This window comes from Agelaius tricolor, unplaced genomic scaffold, assembly GCF_023055355.1.
Source record: "Agelaius tricolor isolate 1412-34295 unplaced genomic scaffold, bAgeTri1.0.p SCAF_15, whole genome shotgun sequence".
NCBI lineage: Eukaryota > Metazoa > Chordata > Aves > Passeriformes > Icteridae > Agelaius > Agelaius tricolor.
Window position 1 is genome coordinate 7,503,588 of NW_027269275.1, and position 13,660 is coordinate 7,517,247.

At 42.8% G+C, this 13,660-nt stretch overlaps 1 protein-coding gene across 2 annotated transcripts; it reads right to left on the reverse strand.

Moving 5' to 3' along the window:
* Positions 1-1,059: 1,059 nt before the first annotated feature.
* On the reverse strand, positions 1,060-13,617 carry CCNE1 (cyclin E1). 2 transcript variants are annotated; one of them, XM_071440297.1, is made up of 11 exons: positions 13,370-13,617; positions 12,987-13,077; positions 12,691-12,759; positions 6,387-6,529; positions 6,176-6,311; positions 5,227-5,373; positions 4,347-4,442; positions 3,855-3,989; positions 3,663-3,774; positions 3,419-3,576; positions 1,060-2,554 (listed from the first exon to the last, which is right to left on the reverse strand). In XM_071440297.1, exons 2-11 carry the CDS (start codon positions 13,020-13,022, stop codon positions 2,432-2,434), a joined length of 1,155 nt encoding a protein of 384 aa, XP_071296398.1. In that variant the 5' UTR covers positions 13,023-13,077; positions 13,370-13,617; the 3' UTR covers positions 1,060-2,431. The 2 variants fall into 2 exon arrangements, with proteins under 2 accessions (XP_071296398.1, XP_071296397.1); XM_071440296.1 differs by lacking the exon at positions 13,370-13,617 and adding an exon at positions 13,175-13,320.
* Positions 13,618-13,660: the final 43 nt, after the last annotated feature.

Genomic DNA, 13,660 nt, shown 5'->3' on the forward strand with positions numbered 1-13,660 from the left:
ACGCTTTATGCTGGTCTGGAGCTATTAAGGAGAGACAGTTTCCAGTTGAGGAGTGTGCAGCACTGTACAGCTAAATTGCTTTCTCAGGACAGCCCAGTGCTGCCCTCCTGCATCACCCTGGGGCTGTTCCCCCCTGGAGGCCTCTCCCCACCTCTTGGAGTAGCACATCTGAGGGCAGAGCCTGCAGAAATACAATATTTGGTATCAGCCTATCTTCTTTGCACAAACATCAGCCCAATCACCTCAAACTTTTTTCTCTTACGTAGCCAGGCAGAGCTTATTTCCCCCCACCAGACTGGGCCAGGATCAAAATTCAGAATAGGATCCACAAGCAAACAAATAGGGAGGAATCTCCCTCTTGGAGGTGGTTCTTTTCTAATAGGGACAACTATTTTCCTTAAAATTACCTGCACTCTTCTCTAAGAATCTTCTTTTCAGCTTGTGGTAATCAATTTTTTTTTTCAAGCCACCCTAGAAAGAGAGCACCAGATAGACAACACAGTATCCATGTGTAGCAATAGAAAACCAGAAACAATTCTTATAAAAGATGAGAAAGTAAGAAAATAGCTCTCAAGGTAGGTCCCCCCCAGCTGGGATGTGACAGCATTCCTACCTGGGGAGCTGCAAAGCCACCATCTCCATGCTCTGAACACACTGCCTTCCATCAGAACAAAGGAGGCTGAAATGGAATTGTAATTTTTCTGTGAAACATCTAAAAGGGACGAAGATCTGAAAACAAACACCAAAAGGCCTAGCACTGAAGCATGGTTGCTGATTTAGGAATTAAGCCCACAGACTACCTTTCAGGAGGATTAGTTTCCCTCATCCACCCCCATTTTGTGTTCTACATTTAAGGACAAAGCACCAAAATACATCTTGGCAAATCCTTCAATAATCAGCAAAAATTACATCCCCTTTGTCTAGGGCATGCAATTCTCTGAGAAATTAAAAGCTCTCTAAACTGGCACCAGCAAACATGTTCAGCTCACATTTGCACTTGTTAACACAGAACTTATAACCATTCATTGCAAGGAAAAAAAGCCAGCAGCACCAAAGAACTTGCTTACCATTAATTACCACAGGCATTTTTATTACATTAAAGCTTTAACATTTATCAGAATACTGGGTGAGGGAAGAGAAAATAGCAGAATAACTTAAAAAAATAATAAAAAGCAGCCTTGCTGGGAACTATTGTTAAAAAAAAAAAAAATCTAACCAACAACAGAATAGGAGCTTCCTGAAATATTAAATGTAGCATTTAAGTTATCTGCAGCAGGACATGAGGAACCCTGGTAGTCTCACAAAGGTTTTCAGTGTTATTGAACAGTCCTTCAAAATAAGCACCAAAAAACACACAAAAAACAAAGAACCATTTATTTCTGTGTTCTCCTCCTCTCCAGAACCATGAGTTTCCAGAAAATGTCCCACTAGGTTCTCTGTGATTCTCAGACATTGCAAAAGTCAAAGACTTTCCTGTAACAAGGCACATACCTCTCCAGAATTAAACTGCACACATGATTGCTTGTCAAATACTGTGCCAAACCCCCAATGTTTAAATGATTTTTAGGAAGAGGTAGACTTGTCCTACTGATCACCTCAGGGTAACAATCTAGACAACCTGATTCAAGAATTCCCCAGTAAGCTGATCATTACAGAGTGTTAATTCCCCATGTACTTGTCATGTCTACTATCCCCTCCCCAGCCTCCTGCACCTGGCTAGAGGAAATCCAAGTAGCCCAACATGACAACTTTACTTTAGTATCCAAATAAAAAGTTTCCATGGATAAGCCAATAGTGGTAAATAAATAAAGCAATAGTTTCTACACTATTCATCCCCAACTCCCACACTTATTAATGGTCACAGTCTGAAAAAACCTTAACTGATCATAGTTAAAAGAAGTATAGAAATATACATAAAACCAGCTGTCTTAGACAGCATTTTTATTAAAAATGAATACACAGAGACATAGCAGCTTTTACAATAAAGAGTTTTTTAAAAGGCATCAAGTTGTAAGCCGACCATTCGAAAAAGAGGCTTTGAAATGTTGTCTTCCACAGCACTTTTTGCCCATTTGTCAGCAAGGGAGAGAAATCTGCAGATTACCCAGAGGACAAACAGGCACAGTAACTAATTTGAACTTCAAGCCCTTTTTCTGAACAGTTGATCAAGCATCACCCTCCGTAGCAGCATCTGGAGCACACTTCAGTGTTCTTTCAAGTGGCTGGTGTACTTGATCCATTTCTTTAAAATATTTTAACATTCAATAAAACTATTTCAAATAGAAAAACTTCTGTCAGATGAAAGTAAGGTTTCCTTTTCAGATTCCGTGAAAGCTTATGAACTTCACTGGCAGCATTTCTGTAATGGACCAGGAGCCAAAACCAGCAGAACAGGCACTTGAGCAAAATTGTCCACCAAAAATTCCTAAAGTCAGATTGATTGCAGTCCAGAAGACAGTTTCTTACTACTTTGTGGTGGTGTAAGGACACCAGTGGGGAAAGGTGAAGTCCTATTTTGCTCAGCCAATATGGCTTGTTTTGCTTGAGCTCTGTCCTGAAAGCACATGAAAAAGAGAGGAAAAGAATTGAAATCTTTACTTTGGTGTGTTTATGCAACAGATCAAGAGAATTCAGTATTTTATAATCTGATAGACTGTTAATCTGGAAATGCATTGCATATCCATATCTAACTCTCCTAACAGTAACTGATAAATCACATAGTACACAGTAGTTACTTGTAGTACAACTCAAAGAGATCAGTATTAGTTTTTGGAATCTGATTATTAGCATTAGGCATTCATAACATACAAGCACTCCTGTACCTTCAAGAGAGCAAAGCAGAGAAACAATTGAGCAGGAAGAACTTTAACTTCTACCTAGAATTCAATAACCTAAAGAGAAAAACTAACCCAAATAGCTTAAACCACAATTCTTTGAACAAGATTTTGACCCTCTGCAAGTTTCTCACATTAATAACCACTCTTGCTCCACTGCTTGTCAGTGACCACTGTCACGTAACAGTCCCACCACATCAGTCTCAAGTGATCAATCTTTGTTTTTCTCCAGATCAGACAAGACTCTATCAGTGGTATTTCCCAGAGAGAAAGGTCTAACACATGGTATTTGAAGTACCCCAAAGGGTAGAGAAATGCTTCTGATTTCTAGGGTAATTATATGCTTTTTGATATGAGAGGCTGAAGGCACATATTTTTAAACAAAATACTAAACAAATCAGTGCCAAGAAAAGTATTTGTCTCAAGAATTTTGTATCTGGACTACAACCTTATACCTTTTATAATCTAAATACCCTCAGTCTCAACCTGCTCATGCTTCTCTTCAGCTGACTGTATGTTCAAACCAAAGAAACAAGACTTCAGAGATTTCAGACAGCTTTTTGGCTTCATTTGCATATACATACCAGCAAATCAAAGCTGTTGATGTGTGTCTGTATATTGTGCAAATCTTCAGGAGCTATCCCGCTAAAGTGTTTGAGTTTGGAGCTTCCTACTTCCCTCAGAGCCATGGCAAATGGGACCATCCATTTCACACAGTCCTCTATCTCACAGAACTCATAACCTGCAACACAAGACACTCATTTATCTGCCTGAATCAAGACATAGTATTTGTCAACACACAAGATTGAAGTTTATAAATGCCAATACCTGAAACTTTCTGCATCAGCTCAGATGAGGAGAAGTGATACAAAGCAGAAGCTGCAAGTATTCCATAGGTATATTCCAAGCAGCCAATATCCAGCACACAGAGATCCAAGAGCTAAAAGACAATAGATGTTGGGTAAGCCTGACAGAAAACCACTTTTCCAGGTGAAACAGCATTTGAAGGAAAGGAGTTACCTCTGTTATTTGTACAAATATCTGCTGTGGATATTGTGGCAGCATTACTTCATAAAGATCATTTAAATATGCAACTTGCAGGTAAATGTTTAGCCACGATACAACTGTCAGTGGATTTAAGTTCCAATTAAGAGCCTGAAAGAACAGACACACACAAGATTTCAGTGCCAATTTATGTTCCTAACTTAAACCATGCAAGATGGTTAAACAATCACAAACTCTAATCCCAGTTGGTTAAGGCATCTTTAAAACATGCAAATCAAATACTCTCTTGTAGCTCTTCCTGCTGATACAGACAGGGAACAAATAATTTTGTTAATACACACATACTGGTGGATGCTTTAGCTCACTTGTTACCTAAAGAAAACACTGCTTTCTAATTAGTAAGAGAAATTGGGCCTGTTAGCAGCACCTAAGATTAACTGAGAAGCTCTGCTTTTAGTCTGATTATGCTATACATTTTTAAAAACTAATTCCACTTGTAAATATTACCTTCATAATGATCAATTCCATACTGATGATTTCATCTTCTGTACAGGCTCCATCTGTAACATAGGCAAACTGGTGCAACTTTGGTGGATAAATTTCCTGAAAGATAGAAGATCAAGTCTTTAATTTGTGGAATAGGTTGCAACTAGTTTCATGTGTTACTTTTACAAAAAGTAAAGAAATAAGCAGAACAACCACTGCTTCAGCCTGCTGAAACAGAAAGGGGAGGGGGGATAGTTCCTTATTCCTCCATTCTAACTCCTGTGTTCTCTGCCTTTAATGGACACAGATTTCTTGCCCACCATAGCCTTCAACTCTCACTTTGGGCAGGTCAGTACAAACCTACATTGTTTGACTACAGCACCACTGTCACTGTATCACAACTGACATCAAGATTATTTTCAAGCATCCTAAAGAAAAGGCCTTTTATCTCTTGCTTAAGAACAGACTGAACATCAGCTCTTTTAAACAACTAAGAGCTTAAAAAGCACTGTGTATTTTAGTAGTTCGAATTGTCCCAGTAAATAATAGCCCAGACTATCATGCAGTAGGTACTCTATTGCAATGAAAGTGCAACAAGTGGTCTCTGTATACAGCAGCCAGCCAAAAATTCATTTAGCAACTGCAACTAAAACTTTACATTTATTCTAAAACTGAATTCTCTAGTGAGAAATCTAGATAACATCACAGTATAATTTTACACACTTCTAAAAAAAACAGGAATGTTTAAAACAAACAAACAAAAAAATCTTTGTTCTGCCTCCCATATGAAAAAAAAGGTAGCAAGTAACTCCATAAAGCTTTCCACAATATGTCCAGCATCCAAGAAGTGTGCTGTGTGTCCATTCACATTTTTATGGCAAGTAAAGCTGGAGACACTTACCTCAAGCTTTGCTGCTATGAACAGAGAAGTGACACCAATAAGCTGTAATAGTGTTTTTACAACATCCTGTTGTGTGGCCATAAAGCGATCAAAGAAATCTTGTGCTAAATAAAAAGTTTCTCTATGAAGTTTGTAGGCTTCACAAACCTGGAGAAACAACACAGATTACAAAGGTCAAGAACAGTGTTAAAGAGTAAAAACTAGATGCTACATATGTATCCAAAAAAAAAAGCATAAGATAGACATAAAATTTATATTAGCATTCTAGTTCACTGCTATTGTGAAGTAACATGTTAACTAACTGCAAGAGTTAAACAGTTTCCTTTGACACAAGATGACTGCCATTACAGTAACTTCCAAGAAAAAAAACAGATCAGAGTGAAAACCCTTCTAGGAAATGCAAGCACATGTTCCAACAATGTGAGAACATCAGTTCCTCATTTTTTGCAAAGATCCATCATTCCAACACCTCAAAAGAGAAAATTCTCACAAGCACTTTAAGAACAGGGACTATGCCATCAGTTCACCCAAACAGTGAAACAGACTCAGACACAAGAGGAGCTGTAGCACATTCTGCATGACAAAAACAGATAAAAAGGCTAGGAGATGGATCTGATCTCAGAGCTGCCCATCCTACCTCTTACAGTGACTTTTGTAATTATTTGTTCAGCCTTTGTCTGCAGTGTGATCTTAAAAGCTTACCCTGTGATAGGAACAAATTGATTATTGCCCACTATCAATCTCAATGAGTAACAGAATGTATTGACAGTCTGCCAATCATCAGCTCAATACATCATATATTCTTTAAGTTTGGTGTCATTCATTGACAAAATTTAAGATGAAGACAAGTATGTGGAGCTAAACATGCTCCTGAAGTGCACTCATGACAGTTATTAGTGCACTTCAACAAAAGCACACTTGAAACACTCAGAAGCACAGAAAAGCTTACCTCCATTAGCCAGTCTAGAAGGATGGTTCTCATCTTGGGCTGCAGCTGGGGGTGCCTTTGCATGTAGAATTTATCCCTCACGTAGGTCTCTTCTTTGTTTATCATGTTTTTCCATACATCATCCTTGTTTGCCCAGCTAAAAGAGATCAACGTTTAGTCTTGGCTCATGAGACAGGAGGAAGGCAGAGCAGCAGCAGCCCAGCACACTCACCCTAGAGCTGGCAGAGGGGTAGCTCTGGTGGGAACAACGCTCAGGTGGATAAAGCGCGAGTAATCGACACGGACGGGATCGTCGTCTTTGTCCGGAGTGGGAATCAGCATGTGGGCATGCTCGTGGATGTTAGTCCAGGACTTCTGTCAAACCAAACACCAGATTTCACACTGTGCTTTTTAAAGGAAGCATTTTAGCTGTAGGTAGATAATACTCATAACTTCTGTCACAATTTCTTGCCAGTGTCTTATCTCTTTGAACTGCACAGAATCACAGAGCGGTAGAGGCTGGAAGGCACCTCCAGGTCTTTTCATCAACCTCCCTGCTCACACAGGGCCACCAAGGGCCAGCTGCCCAGGACCATGGCCAAAAGGCTTGAATGGAGAGTCCAGAACAATTTTGGACAACTTGTGCCATGCTTGGCTGCCCTCACAGTAAAAAGTGTTCCACAATATTCACAGGGAACCTCTTCTGCTTCAGTTTGTGTCCATCTCCTTTTGTCCCCTCACACAAAGAAGAGCTTAGCTTCATCTTCTTTACATCTTCCCTTCAAACAGTTATAAACAATTGACACAAATCACCACAGATATTTTCTCCAGGCTAAACAGCCCCAGCTTCCTCAGCCTTTCCTTATCAGCAAGATGCTCTGGTTCCTGAATTCCCTTAATGGACCTTTCTGGACTCTTTCTTGTATGCTCAAGTCCTTTTTTTACTGGGGAGCCCACAGCTGGACACAACACTACAGATGTGGCCTCGCTTGTGCTGAGTAGAGAGGGTAGAGAAGGTAGAGAAAGTTTGGAACTAAAGCTGAAGAACATCCACCCTGCTCTTTTGAAGGACCCTAAGTGTTTCATGGAAGGATACCCAGGCGGAACCTCCTACTCATGCTGTGTTTTGTTTTTACCAAAAATATATTTGCCCTCAAGTACAGAACAAGCAGATGGAACTCAAAGACCCAAATATGAGGTCAGGATTTCTGGTCAGGAATATGTAGATAATATGCCTGAAGCCATGCTCTCATGCCTGAAGCCATGCTTTCATGCAAAGCATCTCAGATGGTGAACACAGCAAAACAGTTGGTAGGATTTTGTACTCATTCATTTAGCAGAGTTAAGATAAAAGCCCAAAGCACTTATGACCCAATTTTCAGAATACAGCCAAGTACATGTGAAGCAATTGCTACTAAACTATAAAGCTAATAATTTTATATGTTGAATTCTGCCATGGTCTGTAAACATCAGCTATCCAAAACTTCACCTGTCATGTCCTTTCAACTTTTATTTGGACCAGAACTTAAATCTAGGTTTACTCTTCTACCATCTAACTCTTAAATAGGATCTTGTACACTTCACACAGTGCCCCAGGAAAACACTACTTGATTTGCAGTAGAATATGAAGCCAGCACCAAGTCATCATGCCTAAGCAAATTAAAATTTGGCATTTCTGTTTAATACTGAAGTCAGCCATCTTACTGCAAATTGATCAGTTCTGCACCACTAAAAGAACTCCCTAACAGATTTCTAACATGCTAAAAAAAAATAAAAACAAGTTCAGGAGAATCATTAGCTACCATCAAGTAAAACACTATGTGAAACTTTGCCTCTTGCAAAAAAAGCTCCCACAGCTGATTTTTGCCATCTTTCTTACATATGACATCATTTTCCAGCAAAATGGCTCCTTCCTGCACCGGTTTCACAAACAGAAACCACTGACTTGATGAAACCAAAACCACATTTCACAGTTCTCTCACAGCTAAGACTGCTTTGCACTTTAAATTACTGACACATAGAGCAAGTCTTTTTTCTTCTTGGGAGTTCTACATGCAAATACAGTATAGCTACATACACAGCCATGCCAGGATTTAATTTGGGTGGGGAGGAGGCAAAACAAGGGAATAGTATCCTTATCTTAAAAATTACAGACTCCTTACAAACTGAAAGTTCAAATGAAAATATCACATCAGCGTTGCTTTTAAGTTAATTTTTGTCCTCCCTCAAAACTAGACTTTAGTCACACTTTGTTCTCCAAACTGCACAGCAAGCCCAGCTGCCAACAGCCTTTGGAGAAGTGCTGTCTTATCAGTTAATCAGCAAACAGAAAAGCAGTAGATTATACAGTATCTATTTAAAGGTGTCTACTACACCAGCAGCTTCTGAAGGACAAGAGACTTGCTCACAAAGCTCTCAAAGAGACACATCACATGCAACAATACTAAAGATATTTCACCACCCTCAATTTTCTATAAGGAAACAGAAATCAAAGTTCAAGAGCCTCTTAGGTGTTTTGAAAAGAAGGGAAAACAAAGTTTTTGACAACATAATGTCACTTAACAAGACACTGGGGAAAAGATGTGAGCAACACTACAAGTACACAGCTCAGCTAGAGACAAGAATGAAACTAATGTGCAGGGCCTCAAAAGAAAGCAGCCTATGGGGAAGGAGACAGGAATTAATTAGTGTGGGTGAGGGAGCACCATAACTCTGGCACACATTTTGGTGGAGAGAATGAGCATATCAATCAGGCTCTTGAGTCTTTAAAACAGATTTAGCAGGACACTCAATCGAAAGCAAGAAATACTATCAAGAAACTGCATTACCTCACACTGCAACTGAAAGGAAATAGGAGCCACTACTGAAAAAAAGAACAGTTTAAGGTGGGGAGGGTATGAGGAAACCATGAAGAGTTTCCTTTGGGCTTGCACAGAGCCAATCCAAAAGTGAAGCCCTGTCAGAAAGCAACAGATGCTACCCAGAATCTGTGCAGCCTAACAGAGAAAACACTACAGTCCTAAGTTCTGAGACAAACAGGAGCTGAAGCAGCACACAAGCAAAAACATCAGTGGGGAGAACAGCCTCTTCAAATCTGTGTGGAGCCCAGCAAGAAAGCTTGGTGACTCCCAGAGTAATGTTCTAGGTACAGGAGCAACTAATCAGATGCTGATCTGTATCTCAGACCTGAGAACAAAAGACAGACTGGAGGAAAAAAAGCATCTGAGAAGGCTCATTAGGAGGAGAGGTACCAAGAGGGAAGAAGGTGGATGATAAGGCACCCAAGCCCATACAGCTCCAAACAGAGAAAACCCAGGAGTTCAGAGGTGGGGGACTTTATAAAGCTCAAACATTAGCAAGCCCCAGTTTCCTGCAGCATGTCACCATTCACTGATACACCAAATATTCATAGAAAATAATCTTTTTGAACAACTTTCAGGATATGGATCAGACACAAAACTGAGCACTGGGGTTATTGGTTACAGGCCAGGCAGGGCCTTCAGTGCAGAGCACCTAAAAATACAGACTGCTGAAACACTTGTGCACCTCAATGTGAGCTAGGGGCCACCAGAATGAGCTTCCACTGACAAGCAAGGAGTGCAGCAAGAGGAAGAGAATGACACAGAACTGCATTCAAACAGCAGCACCAGAGGTTTTTCAGCATGGAAATCAATGGCAGGGGAACAGGCCTGTTTGTCACCTTTAAAGCAGCACCTTATACCACAGACTGGTGGTATCACTTCCAAGTCCACAGCCTTAGTTTGCCCATCAGAAATATCAAGACCTATAATTCTAGCCACTTTTCACTCATAGGATGCATTACTTTGAAGTACTGAATTTTTCCTTGCCATCAGAAGGGAATTGCAGATTTCACAAACAGGACAGAAAATAGCAACTTACACTATTAAGTTGGTCCAATCCTCTTGGGATAGCATAGGAGCTTCTACTCCTTTGAAATAAGAGTCTAAATGTCCAAATCCAGGTTAGAGCCAAGTCAGTTCTCAACCTGTGTATAGTTTGGACTCCTTTTTTGTAGCCTTTGTTTTGTTTGGTTTTTTTTAACTGAATCTTCAAAAGTTAATCTAGATTAGTAAAAGAATCTTTTTTGAGGCTATTTTCAAAACACTTAGATGGAACTCTTTGACAATGCTAAAATCAGATTCTGAAAAACATCTAGTAAGAAAGTGATCGAAACTCCTTCCTGAGAGTTTGCTCCACCTTTACACATGAAAACATTAGCCAGTTTCATCTAAAGAAACTAACTTACAGATTCCATTCTTCACTTTATATGGAGGTGACCATGCAACTTGCATTACAATTAGACAGATTATTCTAATCTAGTTAGATGAATTTTGTTTTACATGGAGCCTCAGAAGTGTATTCATCCCCACACAGCAGCCAGAATTGCTAGCAGAATTACAGCAGTGCCAGTTCTCCAAAATCAAACACAGAATTTATGCAATATTCTGCTGTCACAGACCTGATGATATAGCCACCCTTTCATCACATAAAGGGTAACGGCATCCTAATTAAGAACTGAGGCCTTATGTTCTACAGAAGAAAACTAATGAATTGACTATGAAGATGTCATAAAGTGGGATGTGACTCTGATATTTTGCCTTGTGGATAAACTAGTGTCAGTAAACAATTTATTTAATGTAGAAGTCATGTGGTATAGGCTGCAGTGGATTTATAGCTGCCTGCATTTTAGAACTGCCGTGTCTCCACAGAATAACTGTCGCCCTGGCTATCATTCCAGCCTGCTACACTGCTGCTGGAACCGTAAACATATTCTCATTAGTGGTCCATGGCAATTTATATCAGAGAATAGCTTGTGTCACACCATAGACTGAAGAGCTGCTGCTGTGCAGCCAAATGTTAGCTTTTTTAACCAGATCTGGAACAATCTGGCTACTTTGTCACAACAAAAATACCTGATCTATGCAGGGAAAGATATATAGGCATGATGTTATTTATTGTTTATAGAATGAAGGGGTCAAATTCCAACAGCATCCTATAATGACCTCGAAAAATTCCCAAGAATGATTTTTGATGCCTATTGCCTAAATTATCTAAGTTTTAGTTTACCTATCCTTCCTGAAGTAACACTGAAAGGCTACCAGGCCAAGAGCACAAACAAGAAGATGAAATTGGAAGTCTTTATCTGCTTTGAAAGTTTAGGTCAACATATACAAAAGGTACCTCAAGTTTCCTTCCACTGTCTTTCTGGAAGACAGTAAAATTGGGTCCCCATTGAGATTTTTTTAAACAAATTCTTCGTTATTATGCAATAAACATGCATGAGAAGGCCATGCTCAGTTTAGACAGAATGAATCTTCTGGTGAAGGAGAAAGCTGCAGTGAAGGACAGACAGCTCTTCCTTGTCAGAAGTGAGAAATTAGTTTAATATACTGTGCAAAAGAAAGACAGAAGGGAAGGAGAGATCCCCTCATTAAATGCTCACCATTTGAGCCCTGCTTAATATGTTGACTGATAACTAGTGTACGCAGTTGCAACAAGCAGAGGCCATTCCAAACAATGATGCCCATCTGTTATGGTAGCACTTCAGTCTTAGAACTTCCAGCTGCCACTTTGGGTTAGATGTGCCACATTATGCACAGCCTGGCCTCCCAAACGAGGACAGGCTGCACACCCTGCCCCTGACTTCTGCACCTTCAGCATCACCCTGGGTGTGCAGTGACAGGGACTGAGCAGGAGTGCACGTGCCAGGGAAAAAAGGGGAATGCACCTATTGCAGAACACAGGCTACTCAAGGTACAGAAGCATCACAATTTTAACATCACACAACACATGGCATTCAACTTTTTAAACTAGTTCATTCTACATGCCTTGCTGAGAAAGTCAGCAATGGTCACTATCAACCTCCACTGCAGGACTGATTTTCACAGGTAGAGTGACTTTACAGAGATATTCCTTTGTTCTACAGAGAAACAAAGCCTGTTTTACCACACCATGAGAATCAAGTATACACTTCAAAGTTCTAACAGGAACCCCTTACTTAGTCTGTCTGATAATTGTCAATGGGAATAGAGCTGATCTAGGAGAAAAGGGGATGCTTTCCTCTTTCCCAGATGACAGAGAAGTAGAGACATGACTTCAAGGAGCACCACCTCAAGAGATGATCCTGTCTGCGTGCTCAAGGAGCACATGTACAAGCATAAGCACATGACTGTACTTTTGCCCCTCTCTAGAGAAGCAAATGCAGAGTAGGTCTAAAGGCTTGACAGGTGCACCCTTCAACTCAAGGACAGCTGAATTCACTTCAGCATTAACATAATGCTTCAGACCAACACAGGCCTTGTATCTAACAAAGGCTTCAAAACTACACATATGAACGGAATTGTTCTGCACACTCCATCATCAACCAGGGCCAACAGTCCCCCTTGCCCACTGCTATGCAGCATGTGGCAGCAGCATACCTGTTTTACCACGCTGCCATAAATAATGATGTACTGCAAAGTAAGTGCAAGGTTACATGAGATTACAATATTTACATATAAAACCAATTCAATTACCTGTTTTTCGCACGGCTTTTTCCTAGTCATCTCCATTTTGGCAATTTCTTCATCAGGATCCTGTAAGAACTACAAAAAGCGACATATGATTTCCGGAGCACAAACCGCGGGCCCAGCAGCTGTTGGCCGCAGTGACACACGCCTGTTCCCGCAGGAGCACAGCCCCGCAGGCCCACCCAGCCCCCGGCCCACCGCGTGGGGCCCGCACCCCAACAAAAGGCGGCGAGGCCGCGGGGGCCCAGCCCGGCGGCGGGGCGGGCGCTGGCCCGCGGGCACCGGGCCGGGCCCGCACTCACCGTGGCCACATCAGCTTTCCTCTTGCGGGCTCGCATGGCGTACTCCGCACCCGCGTCCCCCTTGGCAGGACCCTTGTCGTCCGCGCAGTCGCTGCGGAGAGAGGGGAAGCTGAGCGAGCGCCGGCTGGGGAGGCTGCCGGGGTGCCCGGCCTGCAGGGCCCCAGGCAGGGCGGGCCCGGCGCACTCACCTCTCCCGGCGCATGGCACCCGCCTTGGCCGGCGGGCCGAGCCGAGCGCGGGACGGGGCCGAGCGGGCCCCAGCCGCAGACCCCCCCACAAAGGCCGGCAGAGGCGCGCAACGGGCGGCCCGACCGGCCCCACCGGCTCCCCCCGCCCCGCGGCCGCCCACCGCCCCCTGCCCGCCCGCGCTGCCGCTCACTCACCGCCGCACCGGCCCTCGCCGGCCGGGAGCGGGTGGTCGGCGGGTGCCGGGCCGGTGGGGCAGGGCGGGAGGCGGGCGGGTTCCGCCGGGCGCCTGCTGCCTCACGGCGCGGCAGCTCCCGTCCCTGCGCGCGGCGCGGGCCGCGCCCGGCGGGACATTTAAACGCGCGGCGGCGGCGCGGGGCCGCCTCCCGACCGCGCACGTGGGGCCGCGCGCGGGCCGGGGCGGGGCCGCCGGGGCGCGGGAGCCGCGCGGAGTCCCGCGCGCGGCAGGGGGCGGGGCTAGGGGCGGG

Coding starts and splice junctions, on each gene's coding strand:
- CCNE1 (XM_071440296.1), bottom strand. Junction 6,530..12,690: donor AAAAGCCGTGCGAAAAACAG/GTAATTGAATTG, acceptor TTGGTTTGACAG/AAGTCCTGGACTAACATCCA. Junction 3,990..4,346: donor TGGAATTGATCATTATGAAG/GTAATATTTACA, acceptor CTGTTCTTTCAG/GCTCTTAATTGGAACTTAAA.